This window comes from Lipotes vexillifer, unplaced genomic scaffold, assembly GCF_000442215.2.
Source record: "Lipotes vexillifer unplaced genomic scaffold, Lipotes_vexillifer_v1.1 scaffold437, whole genome shotgun sequence".
NCBI lineage: Eukaryota > Metazoa > Chordata > Mammalia > Artiodactyla > Lipotidae > Lipotes > Lipotes vexillifer.
Window position 1 is genome coordinate 188,023 of NW_006785990.1, and position 19,526 is coordinate 207,548.

General features: G+C 45.3%; 1 protein-coding gene across 1 annotated transcript in view; it reads right to left on the reverse strand.

The window, feature by feature from the left end:
- Positions 1 to 3,855: 3,855 nt before the first annotated feature.
- Positions 3,856 to 19,526, reverse strand: part of GRID1 (glutamate ionotropic receptor delta type subunit 1) — a 686,100-nt gene continuing 670,429 nt past the window's right edge. Inside the window, exon 17 of the mRNA XM_007458349.1 lies at positions 3,856 to 4,583. Coding sequence (XP_007458411.1) covers positions 4,155 to 4,583 — 429 coding nt within the window. The 3' untranslated portion in view covers positions 3,856 to 4,154. The remainder of the gene's footprint in view (positions 4,584 to 19,526) is intronic.

Sequence of the window (19,526 nt, forward strand, 5' to 3'; positions counted from 1 at the left end):
AAATAAAATAATATTTTAGATGTAAAACATGTCACATTAGGAACAGAAATTCTGTCTCTTTTATTGTGTTCATAACCAGGGAAGGTCAGTTAAAATATTTTTAAATTTTATCTAATCTTGTGTTGCCAAAGCTAGGAGAGCAAAACAAAGCTTTTGTTAAGACATAGATGCTAATGCATGAGCACTCACCTGTGGGAGTGAAAGGTGAGTTTCTCTAGCAAGTTTTCTGCAATGAAGGCAGAGGCCTGTGAGTAAGTAACCCCTTAGTCTTGTAAGCATATTGTCACATAGAGACCCAGGTTCTCCATGGGACCTTGCCCACCGCTATGATGATAAAATGAGAAGGCATAGACCAGAGGAATGGAATATTGCTTCCATGTGATCATGGCCTTTAGGGTCAGTGGTCTTTTCTTCCTTTATGTGTCCTTTGTCTTCTTTCAGTGCTTGAAAAGACAAGATTAAGTATGGAATTCATTTCACCTTGGCAAGATTTAGAAGGATCTGGAATTTAGGAACTGGGCAGTTTTTTCTTAAGAAAATAGAACCCTTTGGGATTCCTGTCCAGATCCATCTGTCTGTCCAGATGACCTGGGAATGCCTGAGGGTTCTGTGCCTCCCTGCCCCCAGCCTTTGGAGCCCGCACCCAACACTGGAGAAGCCTCTCATTGGTGCGGGGACAGAAGGGCAAGGGCCAGACAGGCTCCTTTCAGTGCCTAGAAGTTGAAAACTTGATCATGAAGACCAAACTCCTCAGGTCAGTCCTCTTTGGCCCAAGGCTGGCAGTGGAGCTGTTTCTCCTGCAAAGGTCTAAAAGTCAGAGGGGAACCTTGTGATGCAAAAGATAGGTCTGGAGAGCATATGAATCTGGAGGTCCAGGGCCCAGGCTGGTGATCCTGGGGCCGTAGAGATGACTGGGCACATGGATGTTCACTGGAAAATGGTACCCACAGACCCTCTGAGGGCCAAATATTGAGAAGGCAAGCTGTGGGTCCTCAAAGAATGACAGACCCTTAGCCCGAAGGCCAAAGCACAAGGAAGCAACTTCTCCAAGGTCAGAGTGGATGTAGAGATGAGAGAAGAAACAAAGCCACCCAACTCTTAAAAGGATGTTCATTCCACAAGGCCATGGGAACACTTCCCTATGGAGTGTGGCCCAATTTTCTCCAAGGAGTTTTCCAAGAAGTCACATATCACGGGAAGCTGTAAGGTTAACCAAAGATTAGGATGACTTCTCAGCCTGCTCTCACATTGCTCCCCAGTCGGTGTGAGGGTGCTCTGTATACACACTGGGTGAGGAGGGCATGGCTCCACCGCTAGGTGTGTCTGAGACCCACTTGGCCTACGAAGTTTCACTCACAACAGTCCACGCCAATGGGACAGAATCCAGCTGCTGCCCAGGAACAAGCAGATAGCATTTCTTCCCCCACAGAAGAAGAGGATAGGGAGCAAAGTCAAGTTTTATTATTAAACAACTTTAATCCAAATGCTGATTATTATTTGCAGTGTCTGAAGGCACAAAATATACCTAAAATGTATGGAATAGTCTAAACAGAGTTATAAATCCAAAGAGCAAAGCGTGAAAAAAAAGATACATTCTGAGCTGACACAGAAATCTGAGTTGGGAAGAATTTTTTTCTAGAGAATTTGCTTGAATATCAATCATTTCCCCTCATGCCAAGGATAGGAAATTTAAAAAAATAACATAAACATGGCGAAGAATAACACCATGAGGGGTTAATATATTTTTATCAGCAAAATACCTTTCCCTCAAAGATCCACTTGCTCTCATCCTCTCTCTCTCTCTCTCTCTCTCTCCTCTCTCTCTCTCTCTCTCTCTCTCTCACACACACACACACACACACACACACACACACACACACACACACACAATATCTCACCTCTCCCTGACACCCATTCAAAGCAAACCGTCCAAGAAGATACCCATGGTATATCCCAGAAGACAGGTCATTTCAGGGAGAAAAACAAACAAAAAAAAAAAACAAAAAAAAACAGACTTGGGTGTGAGATAAGGCAGTGAGACCAGAATTTGATTAAAAAAATAGAGAAATATATATGAAAATTTGACCATCCAGGGCAGGACCCCTCAAAGTGCTGATGGAAAGAAAATGAAGCCCGTCCTTCCTCAGGGTAACCACTGCCCACCTAAGCTTCCCCATCTGCGTGCACCCAGGTCTGGGCTCTACATGCTGTGATTGGAGAAATGTCAATGGATCTCCTTGGTAGCATGAATATCAGGCCATTCTCAGAATCCACAGATAAATAACATAACTGTAAACACTCTCCTGCCCAGAGTGTTTTTAGCTGACTGTGTGATGCAGCCACTCCTTACTGCTCAATCATGTCACGCAGGACTTGGGGAAAGAAATCAATCCCAAGCTAGTTATCACCCTCATAACTACATCTCTGGAGTAACTCCACAGTGCTATAGGAGAGGCAATCAATAGGACCTTGTATTTCTCCACGACCACAGATCCGAGCTCTTAGCCCCCTGATTGCTGCTGGGAGAGGGAGCCCCACCCTTTTTGGTACCAGATGTAGGCTGCGTTCACCACATTCTGGCAGGTTAGGAAAGCAGGATCACCTTCGTCTTCAGAAGAAGAGCTTGAAGGTACAGCTCACAGTACTTGGATTGCTCTGCCCCTAGTGTTTTGCTTTGTTTTTTCCCTCTCTGGTTCTGTAGTTTAATTGCCCCAAAAAGGGCAATGGAGGGAGGCCAGGGCTGTCAGGTTGTCTTCGGCTTAAGAAACAGAGTTTCCTAGCAGGTTCACCAGCTCAAGGATAGGCCTGTGGATCTCAGAGACTAGATGATGCCATCAGCCAGAAGGGCCCCTGCTATGGGCTACATCACAGCTTGAGGGTTTCTGGTCTGGAGAAGGCGGCAAAGCAGGGTGTGAGGGCTCGTGCTGGGCTCCGGCCCTGTTTGGCAGACCGCCTGCAGTGTTTCAGACCCAGAGACCTTCTTTTACTTTTGGGGTTACTTCCCTGGGGGCTGGGAATTACTTGTCTCCACATCACACCAAGTTATGCTGTTCTTCCTCTCAGAGCTAAGGCTTCCTCTTACCTGAACCAACATGATCCCTTTGATCTACTCTGGGCACTCCCATCATCTAGAGCACGAGTCTGCTCACCTGGAGTACCTCCCTCCACTCCTCCAACAGGATCCTTTTACCTGAAACCATGGGTCTCACATCCAAGGGAATATACTCCCCCTACCTGACTTCTCGTCCCCCCACCTCACCTGATCCACACATCACACCTCACATCTCCCTATGCCCACAGACAGGGCCAAGCCCACCTCTGCCCAGTCTCCAGAGGAAATGATGGGACCTACCCTCCTTCTCCCGGATTCCATCACTTGTTGATTCTTCCGATTAGGAAAAGAAAGTAAAAAACAAGGCCAACAGGATAACCCTAGAGCATGTCAGCCTCAGAGCCCTCAGAGTCGGTTGCATTGGCCTGGTGCTTCTCTTGGGTCCACAGCACACTGTGACATGCAGTAGCGTGACCAACAGGACTGTCCTGTGTCCCGGGCACAGCCTCCTCAGTCCCAGGCTGACTGGCACAGTTGATCACCCTACAGCACAAGGACCCAGGGGTCGGACCAGCGCTGACTTGAGGCTCACCCTTTATCTACCCGAGAGGACTAAGGGGAACCAAGGGCCAGGAGCGGAGGAACATGGCAGGAAACCATGGGACAGGGCAGCAAGCAGCAATTGGGGCTCCTCTAAAGGGACTGGCTGCTTACCTTCCTCTCTCAGCCAGCAGGGGACATCCTTATCTGATCGCCCCTCCTGCCCTCGCCCTCAGAAAGGCCCAGGAACAGGGGGCTTCTTTGGCACTTCAGAATGATCACAAGTAATTTGCCTTTTTATTCATATAGAACAAAATTTACAAAGTCATTCATACAGTTTTTGTGTTTTTTTTTTTTACTGACTTCGAAAATTGGGAATATTCAAAATACACTTTTACCCCACTCCATTCTGTCATTATTTACACATATATACAAGAAAAATGAAAGAGTCTCTGTGTGTGTGTGCACGTGTGTGTGTGTGGCTTGTGTTGTTGTTTTCTGGTATTAAAAAGCTCTGCTGGTCGGGTGGGTGGATGGGTGGGCAGGAGGGCAGGCGGCGCGATCAGATGGAGGTGCCGTGGGAGGTGTCCAAGGCCTCCGGAAGGACGCCTCCAGGCACGGGCTGGAAGGACATGGGGATGGGGGTCTTCACGGGGCTCTGGCGGAACAGCCCCCCGTTGGGTGACCTGTGTTTGCACTGCATGGAGGGCATGGTGGCCGAACTGCTCAGTGGCAGAGGCAGGTTGCTGCTGGGCCCTGACGAGAGTGTCCGGCTAGTGCCGTGGCTGCTTTGCTCCGGCAAGAAGGTGCTGACCGAGAGCTGCGTGTTCTGATACTCCCGCGTTGGCTCCAAGGCCTGGCTGGGAGCCAGGCCCCCCATCTCCAGGGCCGAGAGCTCAATGGACGCTGGGGAAATCTGCTTGTGAGCAATGTCTTCGTCCATTAGACTGTTCATGCGCCGATGGACCTGCTCCAGATTCACTTCTTTGTCCTGCAGGGAAAGCACAGGAGGGTCAGGCCAAGCCCTAACAGGAGCCCCGATTGGCTTTCTGAAAACTCTGGGAGGCTGGAGACCCCAGGCCTGTTCAGCCTGCTGGGCACTGGGTGAGCATGCCCCCATTTCTCCCACCTCCCCTCAACTGCATGGCCAGCCCTGTTACCTGGGGTACCAGTAGCCTGGGACACTGCCCCCAGGTAGCAAAGACCCAGCAAGCAGGACTTGGCAGCATCTGCCACCTGCCCCCAACCCCCGCCCGTGCTCTGCTTAGGACGACTGTCACACCCAGAGGCAAGCCTTGGGAGAAGATGCTTTGAACAACTGGCAGAAACAGCAGAAGGAGTCCCCATGGGAATAAAAGGGAACGGTCCTTGAGCTCCTAACGTGCCCCATGGATTTGCCATTTAGCGCTCATAATGCTCAAAAGACCTGGTGGGATCAACCCCACCTTACGCAAAAGGAGGCTTGGGTTCAGGAAGGTCAATGGCCTCCCAGATTCATAACCCCAGTGAGCGGCACAGGCAGCACAGGAAGCCTGGAGCATTCAAAATCTCCAGAGATGCCAGGGAGGGGGCATGTCCCCGTCTGGAGTCTCATGGGGCCGGGGTCCTGGATGAGCATGGGGGGTGGGATGGTGAGGGAAGAGACTTCCCAGGGGTCAGCTGACTTTTCTGGTATCATGAGGGTTTGAGGCTGCCGAGATAGGTGACCCTCACACACCTGACTCTTTCTCCACATGGTGCACGGCGTCAAGGAAGTTGTTTTGTTTGTTCAATTATCTATTTGCTTAAGAGAAGAAGCAGAACAAATATCACTGATATTTTGTCTACAGCGTCAGAATAAATCAAAGAGGCCAAACTACTTGAAAGCTCCTTAAAGAAAAAGGCCATGTAATCTACTGCCTCAGTTTCTCCCGTGACCTGGGGTGCAAAACCAGGTGTCCGTGGAAGAGCCATGCCAGCCCCTCCGTGAGGTGTTAGAAGTTGCAGTCCTATTTTCAGGAGTATTAGTGCGGATGTGCCAGGCAAGGTTATTCCCACTGCCTGTGCTTCCCTGTTATCAAACTGCATGAGCAATACCAAGTCAAGACTCTGCTCCAAGACAGAGCATCACAGGCTGTCTAATGTCAACATCCATATAGCAGAGAGAGAAACCTGTCTCCTGCCCACCTTGTAGGGTTGGTAGAAATACCACGAAATGTAAAAGCCCTGAATGTACTTTCAAAAGAAAAAAGGAGACACACAAATCCAAGGGCCATTCCAGTGGCTGCTTTGGGCTCCTCTAAGGCTAGTGGGAGAGGATATTCCCCAGGAAGAGGCAACCCTAAATAACTGGCATGAGCTCCCCTCTCATAGGAGAGTACATGGGGCTGGTTAAGTTTCATCCCATTAAGTCTCATCCCAGCCTTTCTCAGGCAAGGAAGCTGTCTCTGCAGACCACTCCATGCTCCCAATGCACCCTGGCGTGGAGAAGGCAGGACCACTGCTCTCTCCACAACTTTGCTGAGTTCATGACTAGCACACAGGGCCTGGCTTCTGGCGGGACACCTGCTATCTTCCCCAGAACCTCTCCCAGAACAAGAAGATTGACAATACCCATACAACAATGAGGAACTCATTCGAGGCCAAGAGGAAACCTGAGGATAAGAAATCCGACTGGTTTGAGGGTGGAAGGCACTATGAGAAGTGGGTCATGTCATAATGGAAGCCACATCAGAAATCGTTGACATGGCCCCATGGGCAGAGCCAAGCTTCCAGTGATCTGAAGCCGAAGCTCAGCAGAGCTCAGCTCACCGTTGCTGGGAGACTAGCTCCAAGTTAGGGACACCTCTGGGTGGCAAGTATGATGGGTGAAATTGGGGCAAGTGGCTAGAGAGTACCAGGCCTTTACTTAGACTAAACATGGTGCATACAGTGTCTTTCACTGACTCCTTCAACAGTCTGTAAAATGTTTAGCTCTCTTCTTAATTAAGTTACAGCATGGTTGATCCAGCTCTGTGCAGCCTTGCTCTTTTCCGTGTATCATTTCTATGCTTTGTTTCTATTCTTGAATACTAAACGATTTTTAATAGTTGTTAAACTGTTATATTAGGCACTGGCTGTTTTACTGCTATCAAGGATCAATTCTCCCTTCCCAAGAAGACCATGATTTATTTTCCTTGGGGGAATCACTTTTTCCCCACTAGATAACAGTTTGGCAGTGCCCTGCCTACCTGTAGCCAAAAGGCAGGACCGTGACCCAGGTAAGGACAAGAGAAATGGATCTGAATCCTGAACAAAGAGATAAAGAGACAGAAGATGGTTGACGGTCCATCCATGACAGCGGTAGCGCTTCAAGAAACTTTCTACTCTGTGACCACCTCCTGGATTTTGCCTCCCAGCCCTCCAAACAAGCCTTGACTTCTGCCCACCACCCAGCATGCTCCTCCAGCCTTCTCATGGCTGCTGTGAGCTCCTGATAAGCTTCTGATGCATTGTTTCATGTGTGTCAGCCAAAGTCAGTGCCACAGCTGTGTTGGTAAATATGTGTATCTATGGGCTATTTTCATTTCAAAATGCATGCAAGGGCAGAAGACAGGTACCAGAAAGCCTAGAAGCTGGAGAAATTGAAGGAGAGTTTCAGACACTTTTGGAGCTTAATAATATAAACCCCCCTTCTTTTTGCAGCCAGCCAAGCTCGAAGAATGGACAAGCCAAGGGCTGGCAGAGCCTTTAGCCTAAAGGAAAGCTGATGACCAGGTGAGTGGTCCTGGGATCACTGGAAGAACTAGTTAGTTGCATAATCTTGCCTTTTTCTCCTTTTCTATTTTCTTTTCAGGGCTGTAAGAATCCTTTTGAGGACAGAAATAAGTAGTTTAAGAGTAGACTAATTTGGAGTGGGAGGTGAGTGTCTTGGTCCCAGCTGTGTTCACTCTAGATTCTGGCAGTTAAAGGAGAGGGCTTGGCCCCCGTTTTCATAGTCAATGGAACACTTGGCTAGGACAAGTGTTCAGATGCTCCCCATGTTTTGGGGGTCGACAGGTGGAGAATCAGAACATCCTGCCAAAGAAGGCCAGAGGGCGACAGAGAGTTGAGAGTGGGAGCAAAGTGAAAGGAGCCCTCTTACCTAATGCCAGGGAAACAGACATAAGGAAAGCTTTGTGGGAAGACCAACCGACCAAAATCTTCTGGAGAAATGGGAGCAAAAGAGGTCACCCTTTTGATGAAATCCTTCACCAGTGAAGGACAAGGGAGAGGAGATTTGGGGGTAGTATTATAAAAGTGATAGGGCACAGGCATAATTATATAATAATCTAGCATAATTATCACAGCTCTGAGGGGCTGACCAGGCAGTATCAAAACATCTAGAATAAAGACCAGCCCAGAGTGTGGATGTGGAGACAATCCGATACCCTAGAGTGTGGATTTTTGGAGGAAAGAACTTGAATAAATAGCACTTATTTTGTGTGTTTTTTTTTAACATCTTTTTTGCCACTTATTATTAGCACTTGACATGAGGTGGAGAAGGAGGAGGATGAAATTTGGAGCCAAAGGTTGAGATTTGAGTCTCTGGCTTCTGCTAAGACACACAATCTATCTGGGCCTCCATTCTCTCCCCTATAACCTGGCAGTTGTACTAAAATCTGCTTCCTAGGAGCATGGTAAAGATCAGGGAAGATGGTGAATGTAAAAGCAAATGTTGTGATAATTGTACAAATATTTAACAATGTTAATAATATTTGCTGCAATTGATAAGATTGAAAAATATTTCCTTAATCTTGCATACCCGACTCCTGAGGCCTTTCTAAGATGGGTTTCTTTTTTTATTTTTATTGTATCATTCCCTATGTCATTTAAAAAAATTTTTTTATTGGAATTTTTTATACAGCAGGTTCTTATTAGTTAACTATTTTATACATATGAGTGTATAAATATCAATCCCAATCTCCCAATTCATCACACCACCACCCCACCGCCACTTTCCCCCCTTGGTGTGCATACGTTTGTTCTCTACATCTGTGTCTCTATTTCTGCCTTGCAAACCAGTTCATTGGTACCATTTTTCTAGATTCCACATATATGAGTTAATATACGATATTTGTTTTTCTCTTTCTGACTTACTTCACTCTGTATGACAGTCTCTAGGTCCATCCACGTCTCTACAAATGACCCAATTTCGTTCCTTTTTAGGCTGAGTAATATTCCATTGTATATAGGTACCACATTTTCTTTATCTATTCGTCTGTCGATGGACATTTAGGTTGCTTCCATGACCTGGCTACTGTAAATAGTGCTGCAATGAATATTATGGTGCATGTGGCTTTTTGAATTGTGGTTTTCTCTGGGTATATGCCCAGTAGTGGGATTGCTGGGTCATATGATAATTCTCTTTTTAGCTTTTTAAGGAACCTCCATACTGTTCTCCATAGTGGCTGTATCAATATACATTCCCACCAACAGAGCACACCCTCTCCAGCATTTGTTGTTTGCAGATTTTCTGATGATGCCCATTCTAACTGGTGTGAGGTGATACCTCATTGTAGTTTTGATTTGCATTTCTCTAATAATTAGTGATGTTGAGCAGCTTTTCATGTGCCTCTTGGCCATCTGTATGTCTTCTTTGGAGAAATGTCTATTTAGGTCTTCTTCCCATTTTTGGATTGGGCTGCTAGTTTTTTTTTTTTTTTTTTCGGTACGCAGGCCTCTCACTGCTGTGGCCTCTCCCGTTGCGGAGCTCAGGCTCTGGACGCGCAGGCTCAGCGGCCATGGCTCATGGGCCCAGCCGCTCTGCGGCATGTGGGATCTTCCCAGACCGGGGCATGAACCTGTGTCCCCTGCATCGGCAGGCGGACTCTCAACCACTGCGCCACCAGGGAAGCCCTGCTTGTTTTTTTTAATATTGAGCTGCATGAGCTACTTATATATTTTAGAGATTAACTGTTTGTCCATTGATTCGTTTGCAAATAGTTTTTCCCATTCTGAGGGTTGTCTTCTTTGTAGTTTCCTTTGCTTTGCAAAAGCTTTTAAGTTTCATTAGGTCCCATTTGTTTATTTTTGTTTTTATTTCCATTCCTCTAGGAAGTGGATCAAAAATGATCTTGCTGTGATTTAGGTCAAAGAGTGTTCTTCCTATGTTTTCCTCTAAGAGTTTTATAGTGTCCGGTCTTACATTTAGGTCTCTAATCCATTTTGAGTTTATTTTTGTGTATGGTGTTAGGGAGTGTTCTAATTTCGTTCTTTTACATGTAGCTGTCCAGTTTTCCCAGCACCACTTATTGAAGAGGCTGTCTTTTCTCCATTGTATATCCTTGCCTCCTTTGTCATACATGAGTTGACCATAGATGTGCGGGTTTATCTCTGGGCTTTCTATCCTGTTCCATTGATCTATCTTTCTGTTTTTGTGCCAGTACCATATTGTCTTGATTACTGTAGCTTTGTAGTATAGTCTGAAGTCAGGGAGTCTGATTCCTCCAGCCCCATTTTTTTCCCTCAAGACTGCTTTGGCTATTCGGGGTCTTTTGTGTCTCCATACAAATTTTAAGATTTTTTGTTCTAGCTCAGTAAAAAATGCCATTGGTAATTTGATAGGGATTGCATCGAATCTGTAGATTGCTTTGGGAGGTATAGTCATTTTCACAATATTGATTCTTCCAATAAAAGAACATGATGTATCTCTCCATCTGTTGGTATCATCTTTAATTTCTTTCAACAGTGTCTTATAGTTTTCTGCATACAGGTCTTTTGTCTCCCTAGGTAGGTTTATTCCTAGGTATTTTGTTCTTTTTGTTGCAATGGGAAACGGGAGTGTTTCCTTCATTTCTCTTGCAGATTTTTCATCATTAGTGTATAGGAATGCAAGAGATTTCTGTGCATTAATTTTGTATCCTGCAACTTTACCAGGTTCATTGATTAGCTCTAGTAGTCTTCTGGTGGCATCTTTAGGATTCTCTATGCATAGTATCATGTCATCTGCAAACGGTGACAATTTTACTTCTTCTTTCCCAGTTTGGATTCCTTTTATTTCTTTTTCTTCTGTGATTGCCGTGGCTAGGACTTCCTGAACTATGTTGAATAATAGTGGTGAGAGTGGACATCCTTGTCTTGTTCCTGATCTTAGAGGAAATGCTTTTAGTTTTTCCCCATTGAGAATGATGTTTGCTGTGGGTTTGTCATATATGGCCTTTATTATGTTGAGGTAGATTCCCTCTATGCCTACACTCTGGAGAGTTTTTATCATAAATGGGTGTTGAATTTTGTCAAAAGCTTTGTCTGCATCTATTGAGATGATCATACGGTTTTTATTCTTCCGTTTGTTAATATGGTGTATCACATTGATTGATTTGCATATATTGAAGAATCCTTGCATCCCTGGGATAAATCCCACTTGATGATGGTGTATAATCCTTTTAATGTGCTGTTGCATTCTGTTTGCTAGTATTTTTTGAGGATTTTTGCATCTATATTCATCAGTGATATCAGTCTGTAATTTTCTTTTATTGTAGTACCTTTGTCTGGTTTTGGTATCAGGGTGATGGCGGCTTCATAGAATGAGTTTGGGAGTGTTCCTTCCCCTGAAAGTTTTTGGAAGAGTTTGAGAAGGATGGGTGTCAGCTCTTCTCTAAATGTTTGATAGAATTCACCTGTGACGCCATCTGGTCCTGGACTTCTGTTTGTTAGAAGATTTTTAATCACAGTTTCAATTGCATTACTTGTGATTAGTCTCCTCATATTTTCTATTTCTTCCTGGTTCAGTCTTGGAAGGTTATACCTTTCTAAGAATTTGTCCATTTCTTCCAGGTTGTCCATTTTATTGGCATACAGTTGCTTGTAGTAGTCTCTTAGGATGCTTTGTATTTCTGTGGTGTCCGTTGTAATTTCTCCTTTTTCATTTCTAATTTTATTGATTTGAGTTCTCTCTCTCTTTTTCTTGATGAGTCTGGCTAAAGGTTTACCAATTTTGTTTATCTTCTCAAAGAACCAGCTTTTAGTTTTATTGATTCTTGCTATTGTTTTGTTTCTATTTCATTTATTTCCACTCTGAACTTTATGATTTCTTCCCTTCTGCTAACTTTGGGTTTTGTTTGTTCTTTCTCTAGTTCCTTTAGGTGTAAGGTTAGATTGTTTATTTGAGATTTTTCTTGTTCCTTGAGGTTGGCTTGTATTGCTATAAACTTCCCTCTTAGAACTGCTTTTGCTGCATCCCATAGGTTTTGGATCATTGTGTTTTCATTGTTATTTGTCTCTAGGTATTTTTTGATTTCCTCTTTGATTTCTTCAGTGACCTCTTGGTTATTTAGTAACATATTGTTTAGCCTCCATTTTTCTGTGTTTTCTACATTTTTTTCCCCTGTAATTGATTTCTGATCTCACAGAGTTGTGGTCAGAAAAGATGCTTGATATGATTTCAGTTTTCTTAAATTTACCGAGGCTTGATTTGTGACCCAAGATGTGAATCCTGGAGAATGTTCCATGTGCACTTGAGAAGAAAGTGTAATCTGCTGTTTCTGGATCGACTGTCCTATAAATATCAATTCAATCTATCTGGTCCATTGTGTCATTTAAAGCTTGTGTTAGGTTATTAATTTTCTGTCTGGATGTTCTTTCCATTGGTGTAAGTAAGGTGTTAGAGTCCCTCACAGTTACTGTGTTACTGTCAATTTCCTCTTTTATACCTGTTAGCATTTGCCTTAGGTATTAAGGTGCTCCTATTTTGGGTGCATATTTATTTAAATTGTTATATCTTCTTCTTGGATTGATCCCTTGATCATTATGTAGTGTCCTTTCTTGTCTCTTGTAACATTCTTTATTTTAAAGTCTATTTTATCTGATATGAGTATTGCTACTCCAGCTTTCTTTTGATTTCCATTTGCATGGAATATCTTTTTCCATCCCCTCACTTTCAGTCTGAATGTGTCCCTAGGTCTGAAGTGGGCCTCTTGTAGACAGCATATAGATGGGTCTTGTTCTTGTATCCATTCAGCAAGCCTGTGTCTTTTGGTTGGAGCATTTAATCCATTCACATTTAAGGTGATTATCGATATGCATGTTCCTATGACCATTTTCTAATTGTTTTGGGTTTGTTTTTGTAGGTCCTTTTCTTCTCCTGTGTTTCCCACTTAGAGAAGTCCCTTTTGCATTTGTTGTAGAGCTGGTTTGGTGGTGCTGAATTCTCTTAGCTTTTGCTTGTCTGTAAAGCTTTTGATTTCTCCATCAAATCTGAATGAGATCCTTGACAGGTAGAGTAATCTTGGTTGTAGATTCTTTCCTTTCATCACTTTAAATATATTGTGCCACTCCCTTCTGGCTTGTAGAGTTTCTGCTGAGAAATCAGCTGTTAACCTTTTGGGAGTTCCCATGTATGTTGTCATTTTTCCCTTCTTGCTTTTAAGAATTTTTCTTTAATTTTTTTCGATTTGATTACTTGATTTGATTACTTCGTGGACTTGGGTGGCTATTTCCTTTCCCATATTAGGGAAGTTTTCGACTATAATCTCTTCAAATATTTTCTCATGTCCTTTCTCTCTCTCTTCCCCTTCTGAGACTCCTATAATGAGAATGTTGGTGCATTTTATGTTGTCCCAGAGGTCTCTTAAGAGTGTCTTCATTTCTTTTCATTGTTTTTTCTTTATTCTGTTCCATGGCAGTGAATTCCACCATTCTGTCTTCCAGGTCACCTCTCTGTTCTTCTGCCTCAGTTATTCTGCTATTGATTCCTTCTAGTGTATTTTTCATTTCAGTTATTGTATTGATCATCTCTGTTTGTTTGTTGTTTAATTCTTCTAGGTCTTTGATAAATAATTCTTGCATCTTCTTGATCTTTGCCTCCATTCTTTTCTGAGGTCCTGTATCATCTTCACTATCATTATTCTGAATTCTTTTTCTGGAAGGTTGCCTATCTCCACTTCATTTAGTTGTTTTTCAGGGGGTTCATCTTGTTCCTTCATCTGGTGTATAGTCCTCTGCCTTTTCATTTTGTCTATCTTTTTGTGAATGTGGTTTTCGTTCCACAGGCTGCAGGACTGTAGTTCTTCTTGCTTCTGCTCTCTGCCCTCTGGTGGATGAGGCTATCTAAGAGGCTTGTGCAAGCTTCCTGATGGGATGAACTGGGGATGGGTAGAGGTGGGTGTTGCTCTGGTGGGCAGAGCTCAGTAAAACTTTAATCTGCTTGTCTGCTAATGGGTGGGGCTGGGTTCCCTCCCTGTTGGTTGTTTGGCCGGAGGCAACCTAGCACTGGAGCCTACCCAGCTCTTTGGTGTGGTTAATGGCAGCCTCCAGGAGGGCTCACGCTAAGGAGTACTTCCCAGAACTTCCGCTGCCAGTGTCCTTGTACCCGTGGTAAGGCACAGCCATCCCCCACCTCTGCAGGAGACCCTCTAACACTAGCAGATAGGTCTGATTCAGTCTCCTGTGGGGTCACTGCTCCTTCCCCTGGGTCCTGATGCACACAGTACTTTGTGTGTGCTCTCCAAGAGTGGTGTCTCTGTTTCCCCTAGTCCTGTCGAATTCCTGCCATGAAATCCTGCTAGCCTTCAAAATCTGATTCTCTGGGCATTCCTACTCCCGTTGCTGGACCCCCAGCTTGGGAAGCCTGACGTGGGGCTTAGAACCTTCACTCCAGTGGGTGGACTTCTGTGGTATAATTGTTGTCCAGTTTGTGAGTCACCCACCCAGCGGTTATGGGATTTGATTTTATTGTGACTGCACCCGTCCTACCATCTCACTGCAGCTTCTCCTTTGTCTTTGGATGTGGGCTATCTTTTTTGGTGAGTTCCAGTGTCTTCCTGTCAATGATTGTTCAGCAGTTAGTTGTGATTCCGGTGTTCTCCAAGAGGGAATGAGAGCACGTCCTTCTACTCTGCCATCTTGAACCAATCTAAGATGGCTTTCTTAAGTGCAGTCTTTTCCCGAGATGGCTGCCTGCTCCCCTCTGCCCGGAAGGCCTTTCTCTGATCTCTTCCTTGAATAAATAGCATTTTTAAATCCATATTTTATTCTTGCCTCCAATTAAGGACAAATGAATCAGTTCCAAGAAGGGCTGCAAAGGTGTGCAGTGGGTCTCATCTTCCACTGAGGTTATTCATTAGCCTGTAACCTCTCCTCATCAGGACACAGACAAAATGTCCATACCCATTGAACAAACTTTCCAAGGAGACCTTCCTACTCCAAATGGCAGTCAAGAAACCCATCCTTTCCACACCAGTGGGACCTCATTCTATTCAAAATCTATTATTGCTGGTCGATCCAACACAAAATCAAAGCTGGGAAAAAGAGGATGCCATCATGAGCTTCCTATATTGGTTGTTTAACCGCACGAGAAAATGAGTAGAACTAAGCCAAATACCTCCTCGTCCTCTCTGAAAAACACATGCAGCCCATTTCTGAGTCTCCCAATATGTCCCATTAGGTGTCTGTTTGGGGGGCCAGAGCTGAAGTGCAGAGGATTGGAGAAAACCACCTTCTTTGGAAACTCTAGAAACACTGTCTTCTTGGATCAGATTGAGCACACGTCAAGTCATTTCTTGTGGCCCCCTGTCCAAGGAAATAGGAGGCAGACATAATCCACCTGCTCAAGGAAAGAGGCAGGAGTGATTTGAATAATTATCTATATTTTAGACAAAATGGGCCATTCTATTATGTTATGCAAATTCAAATAAAGGACTTTTTATGTGCACTACATCAGTTTACATCCTCATTATATCAAGGTTTCAGTGTTCAACCAGGTAATGACAGCTGTGGAAAGAGACTTGGAAGCTTGCTGCTGCATTCATTAATTTACTGTAAGTAACTGACCTAGTTAAACAGCCCGGAATATGACATAAAATTCATTGATGGCATTTATCCATGAATCCAGCTGAATTCCAGTTCTGTGTTTTGTTACCTCATATTAAACGTGACAACATATGCACCAACACAGGTTACTGGAGACCCTCTCCCAGCTATTGTCTTGCAGAGAGATAAAGTTCTGTAACTGAGCCTCTGTTCACCAACATGGAAATAAAACACTGTACCGGAAAACGGTAATTAACTAAACTATCATCTTTGCAACAGCCGGTTCCAGGTGGGACTCATTAGAACTGACTTTGTTTGGAGTCCATTGGCTCCTACTTTAAGTTAGGCATGAACAAAATGGAATGAGGGACTTCCCACATGACGGGGATGGTTGTAGGAGGTGATCTTCTATTACCGCAGACCAACCAGGTAGTAAATAAGACCCAACTGGCTGGGAGAAACACCATAAACATGATCTTCTAAAGTGCTGCTCCAAAGAATTGCTCCAACCCAAAGGGCTGGGCTGGGGATCTGAGAGTAACAGCCGGGTATAAGCAAAGAAGCTGAACTTTAAGCCAATGAAGTGGTCTCAGGGGATAAGATGGGCAGTATTTCAGAACGTTAGAGAAAGAGTTCTGATGAGCTTATTTGCAGATTTTGTAGGGGCAGACAAGGAAGGAAAGGAGGGAGCTAACAGACACCTCCCATCATACGTGGTAGCAGGAGGTACACACGGGGTGGAGAGACTTGCTCACGGTTACACAATTCTATGGTAAGTGGAGCACCAGGATGAGAGCCCGTGTTTACCCGGTTCCAAAACCTGAGCTCTTTTCCACTCATTTTCCCCTTGGCATGATGGTGTAGACCACTGGTTTTCATCCTTGACAGGATATCAGAAGCACATGGGGAGCTTCTAGAAATTACAGTTGTCCAGATCTGCCTAATATGACCCTTTGGGGAATGGAGCCCAAGCATCTGTATTTCTAAAAAGCTCCAGAATGAATCACCTTTGATGTGCAGCCAGAATTGAAAGCCATTGATCCAGCTGCAATAGTTCCACAACAATTTAACATTAAAAACATTTTCTTTATAGGATCCTAGACTGGTTCATTCATTCGATAAACACTTTCGAGCTTCTACTACCAGAGGAGCTGATGTTCTTCGTGAAGCGTCCATCTTGGTGCCTGGCACACAGAAGGTGCTCAATAGTTTGTATTCATCACCCCTTAATAAGAGGTCCCACCGTTCCAGAAACTGAGCAAAGTGATAGGAATGCAGAGGTGGAGAAGAGCCAACAGACTCAGCAGAGATAGGCAGGTAAACCATTAGTGGCAATTTGGACTCCCACCCAACACTCAATCCTGAGTGTTTACACAGGGAGGAAAGAAGGCCCGTGGAGATGGGCAAGGGAGGTTTTACAGAGCGGGGTGACGTCTGAGCTGGTTTTGAGCTACACGCTGGTGTAAGTGTACGGTAAGTGTTCAGTGCCTTCTTACTGAAAGGCCGTGAGTGAAGGACTGAAACACACACTCACTGTATTTACCCTCTTTCCCAGGGATCTGATATCAGCAGTGTAGCCACTGGGCCAGGACCCATTTTCAGCAGAAGCTCTGAACCCCTCTGGTTAGGACTAACCCTAACCCTAACCCCTCTGGGGTTCAAAGGATGTGAATGCCTACCTAGGAGCCAGGATCCTGGCTCAGGGAAAGGATCACTGGTCTACACTCTTCATCCGCAAACCATCTGGAAAGGCTAAGTAGGAACCCCTGCTCCTGCAAACTCCTGATGTAAGACCCAGTGGCAGACACATCATTCCTCTCCCAGTTCTGCCCCTGCTATTTCTGAGTCCCATTTCTCCAGGGATAGGGATACCTTCATCAAATGTTGTTGAAGAGAATCAGGAGAGTTAAGAAGGTAACATGGGAACCTGAGAATCATGTGGAGGCCTTGGAAAAAACAAAAAAAGGCCCAGGTTCAGCTCTGAATCCACGGGGTGGGGCTTGGGAATCCATATTTCTAACAGTGCTGCAGAGGCAGATTCCAGGCCTGGTTTGGGATGGCTTCTTTTTTTTTTTTTTTTTTTTTTGCGGTACGCGGGCCTCTCACTGTTGTGGCCTCTCCCGTTGCGGAGCACAGGCTCCGGACGCACAGGCTCAGCAGCCATGGCTCACGGGCCTAGCCGCTCCGCGGCATGTGGGATCTTCCCGGACCGGGACACGAACCCGTATCCCCTGCATCAGCAGGCGGACTCTCAACCACTGCGCCACCAGGGAAGCCCCCTTGGGAAGGCTTCTTAATCTCTCCCCATCTGAGAAGCAACAACAGTGGTGGTGGTGATGACTATGACAATGACAATGACCAGACAAGCTGCCACGTTGGGAGCTGGCCTATGGAGAGGCCCATGTGCAAAGATGTCAGTGATGGCCTCTAGTCAACAGCCAGTGAGGACATGAGGCCTTCAGCCCAATGGCCCATAAGGAACTGAATCCTGACCAGAAAAACAACCATGTGAGTGAGCTTAGAAGTGGATCTGTCCCCAGTATAGCCTTCAGATGAGACCCCAGCCCTGGTCAATAACTTGATGACATCCTTGTGAGAGACCTTGAGACAGAAGACCCAGCTAAGCTATGCTTCCATTTCCGACCCAAATTCTGAAATAATAAATATTTTATGTTTTAATAAAAGAAAAGAAGATAACATGTAGTTTTCCTGGCACAGAGAAGGTGCCCTAAGATGTGACTCCTCTTCCTGCAGCCCTTTCTGCCCATCACAAGGTCCTTGGGAGGGAGCAGCCCCTTGGCCACCATTCAACAAAACCGTTCCCATGGGTCAGCTGCTACTTAAGGCAATTTACACACCGTCCCTTGTTGAACCTCAGAGTGACACTGTGGGGTTAGCATAAATGAAGAGGGCAAAGGTGCAGGAGAGAACGTCTCTACGTGGAGTTGAAGAAGCACTGGAGGATGGAGGCAGGGAAAGGTGTACATTTGAGGGGAGTGTCCTTAGCAACAAATCTCCCATGGAGCACAGGAGTGTGTTGTGGGTGTTTGCAGACAGAAGCTGGACCACTGGCCAGAACAGAGGGGCTTGGCTGACGCTTCACCCCTGCTGCCTGGCCACCCCGGCCTCTGTCAGCCCCTGACAGAGGAAGCAGAGACTGGGGGAGGGCAGGCAAGGCAGGAAGCAACAAGAATTCCAAGCTCCCAGCCTAGTGACAAACAATTCATCCCTCACTTCTCATGTCATCTCCCATTTGTACAGTTCTCATCTTTATTTCATGAATATTTTATTCTCAGAGCAATGGCTCCACTTTCCCCATAAATCTAGAGGGTGGCTCTTTACTGCAACTGTGGAGCAGGATGCACTCACCTGCATTGGGTAACTACATAATCGTCTGATTCCTTAGAAAAAATATGACCTCAAATCCACATGAATATTAAGAGGTTGAATGCACATTACTACTCTTCCTGAAGTAGGTGTCTAAACTCTGAAGATGTCGCAGCATAAGCTGTTAAATACGACTTAGGACTCCACCCAAAGACAGGTTTCTGGCTCTTAAGAAATACAGCCAATGCCCCGAAATGAAGCATTCTCAGCTCAAGCAGACACTCTCACCTAATTGCAAACGCTGCTCCATTAAATACAGGCAATGAGTAATACAAAGCAGTTCTGGATTAAATACCATCATTATTTGTCAAAGGTTTTCAATATATGCTTCTAAAATCTGTTGTTTCAACCCCTTTCCTGGTTCCTATTCCCTATGTGATGAGGTATAAACCCCTTGGTCTGGCACCTAAGTCCTTCAGAGCAAGTCCCTGCTTTGCACTCCAGCCTCCTCTACTCCCATCTCCTTGCTGATGCCCCAGAGCTCCAGGAGGTGTGATGACTTTGTCTACCCTGTGCTGGTCACCCTGCCCCAAAGCAAGCTCCAATCTCCTCCAGCTCGAGGATTCGTGCCAATCCTTCAACACTCAGTTCCAACAAGCCCAAGCCCCAGGAACTCTTCACTAACCAGTATCCCTACCCTCTGTGACCCAACCATGCCCTGGCTGGGCTGCGTGCCCCTGAGCCGTTGATGGAAACTGTGGCTCATTCCAGGGTGGCCCTGATCAACAGATGATGGAGACCGCTTGGCTGACCTCGCTGCCATGTCTGCCCATGTAGAGCTAAGCCCCCTAAGGCAAGGAAC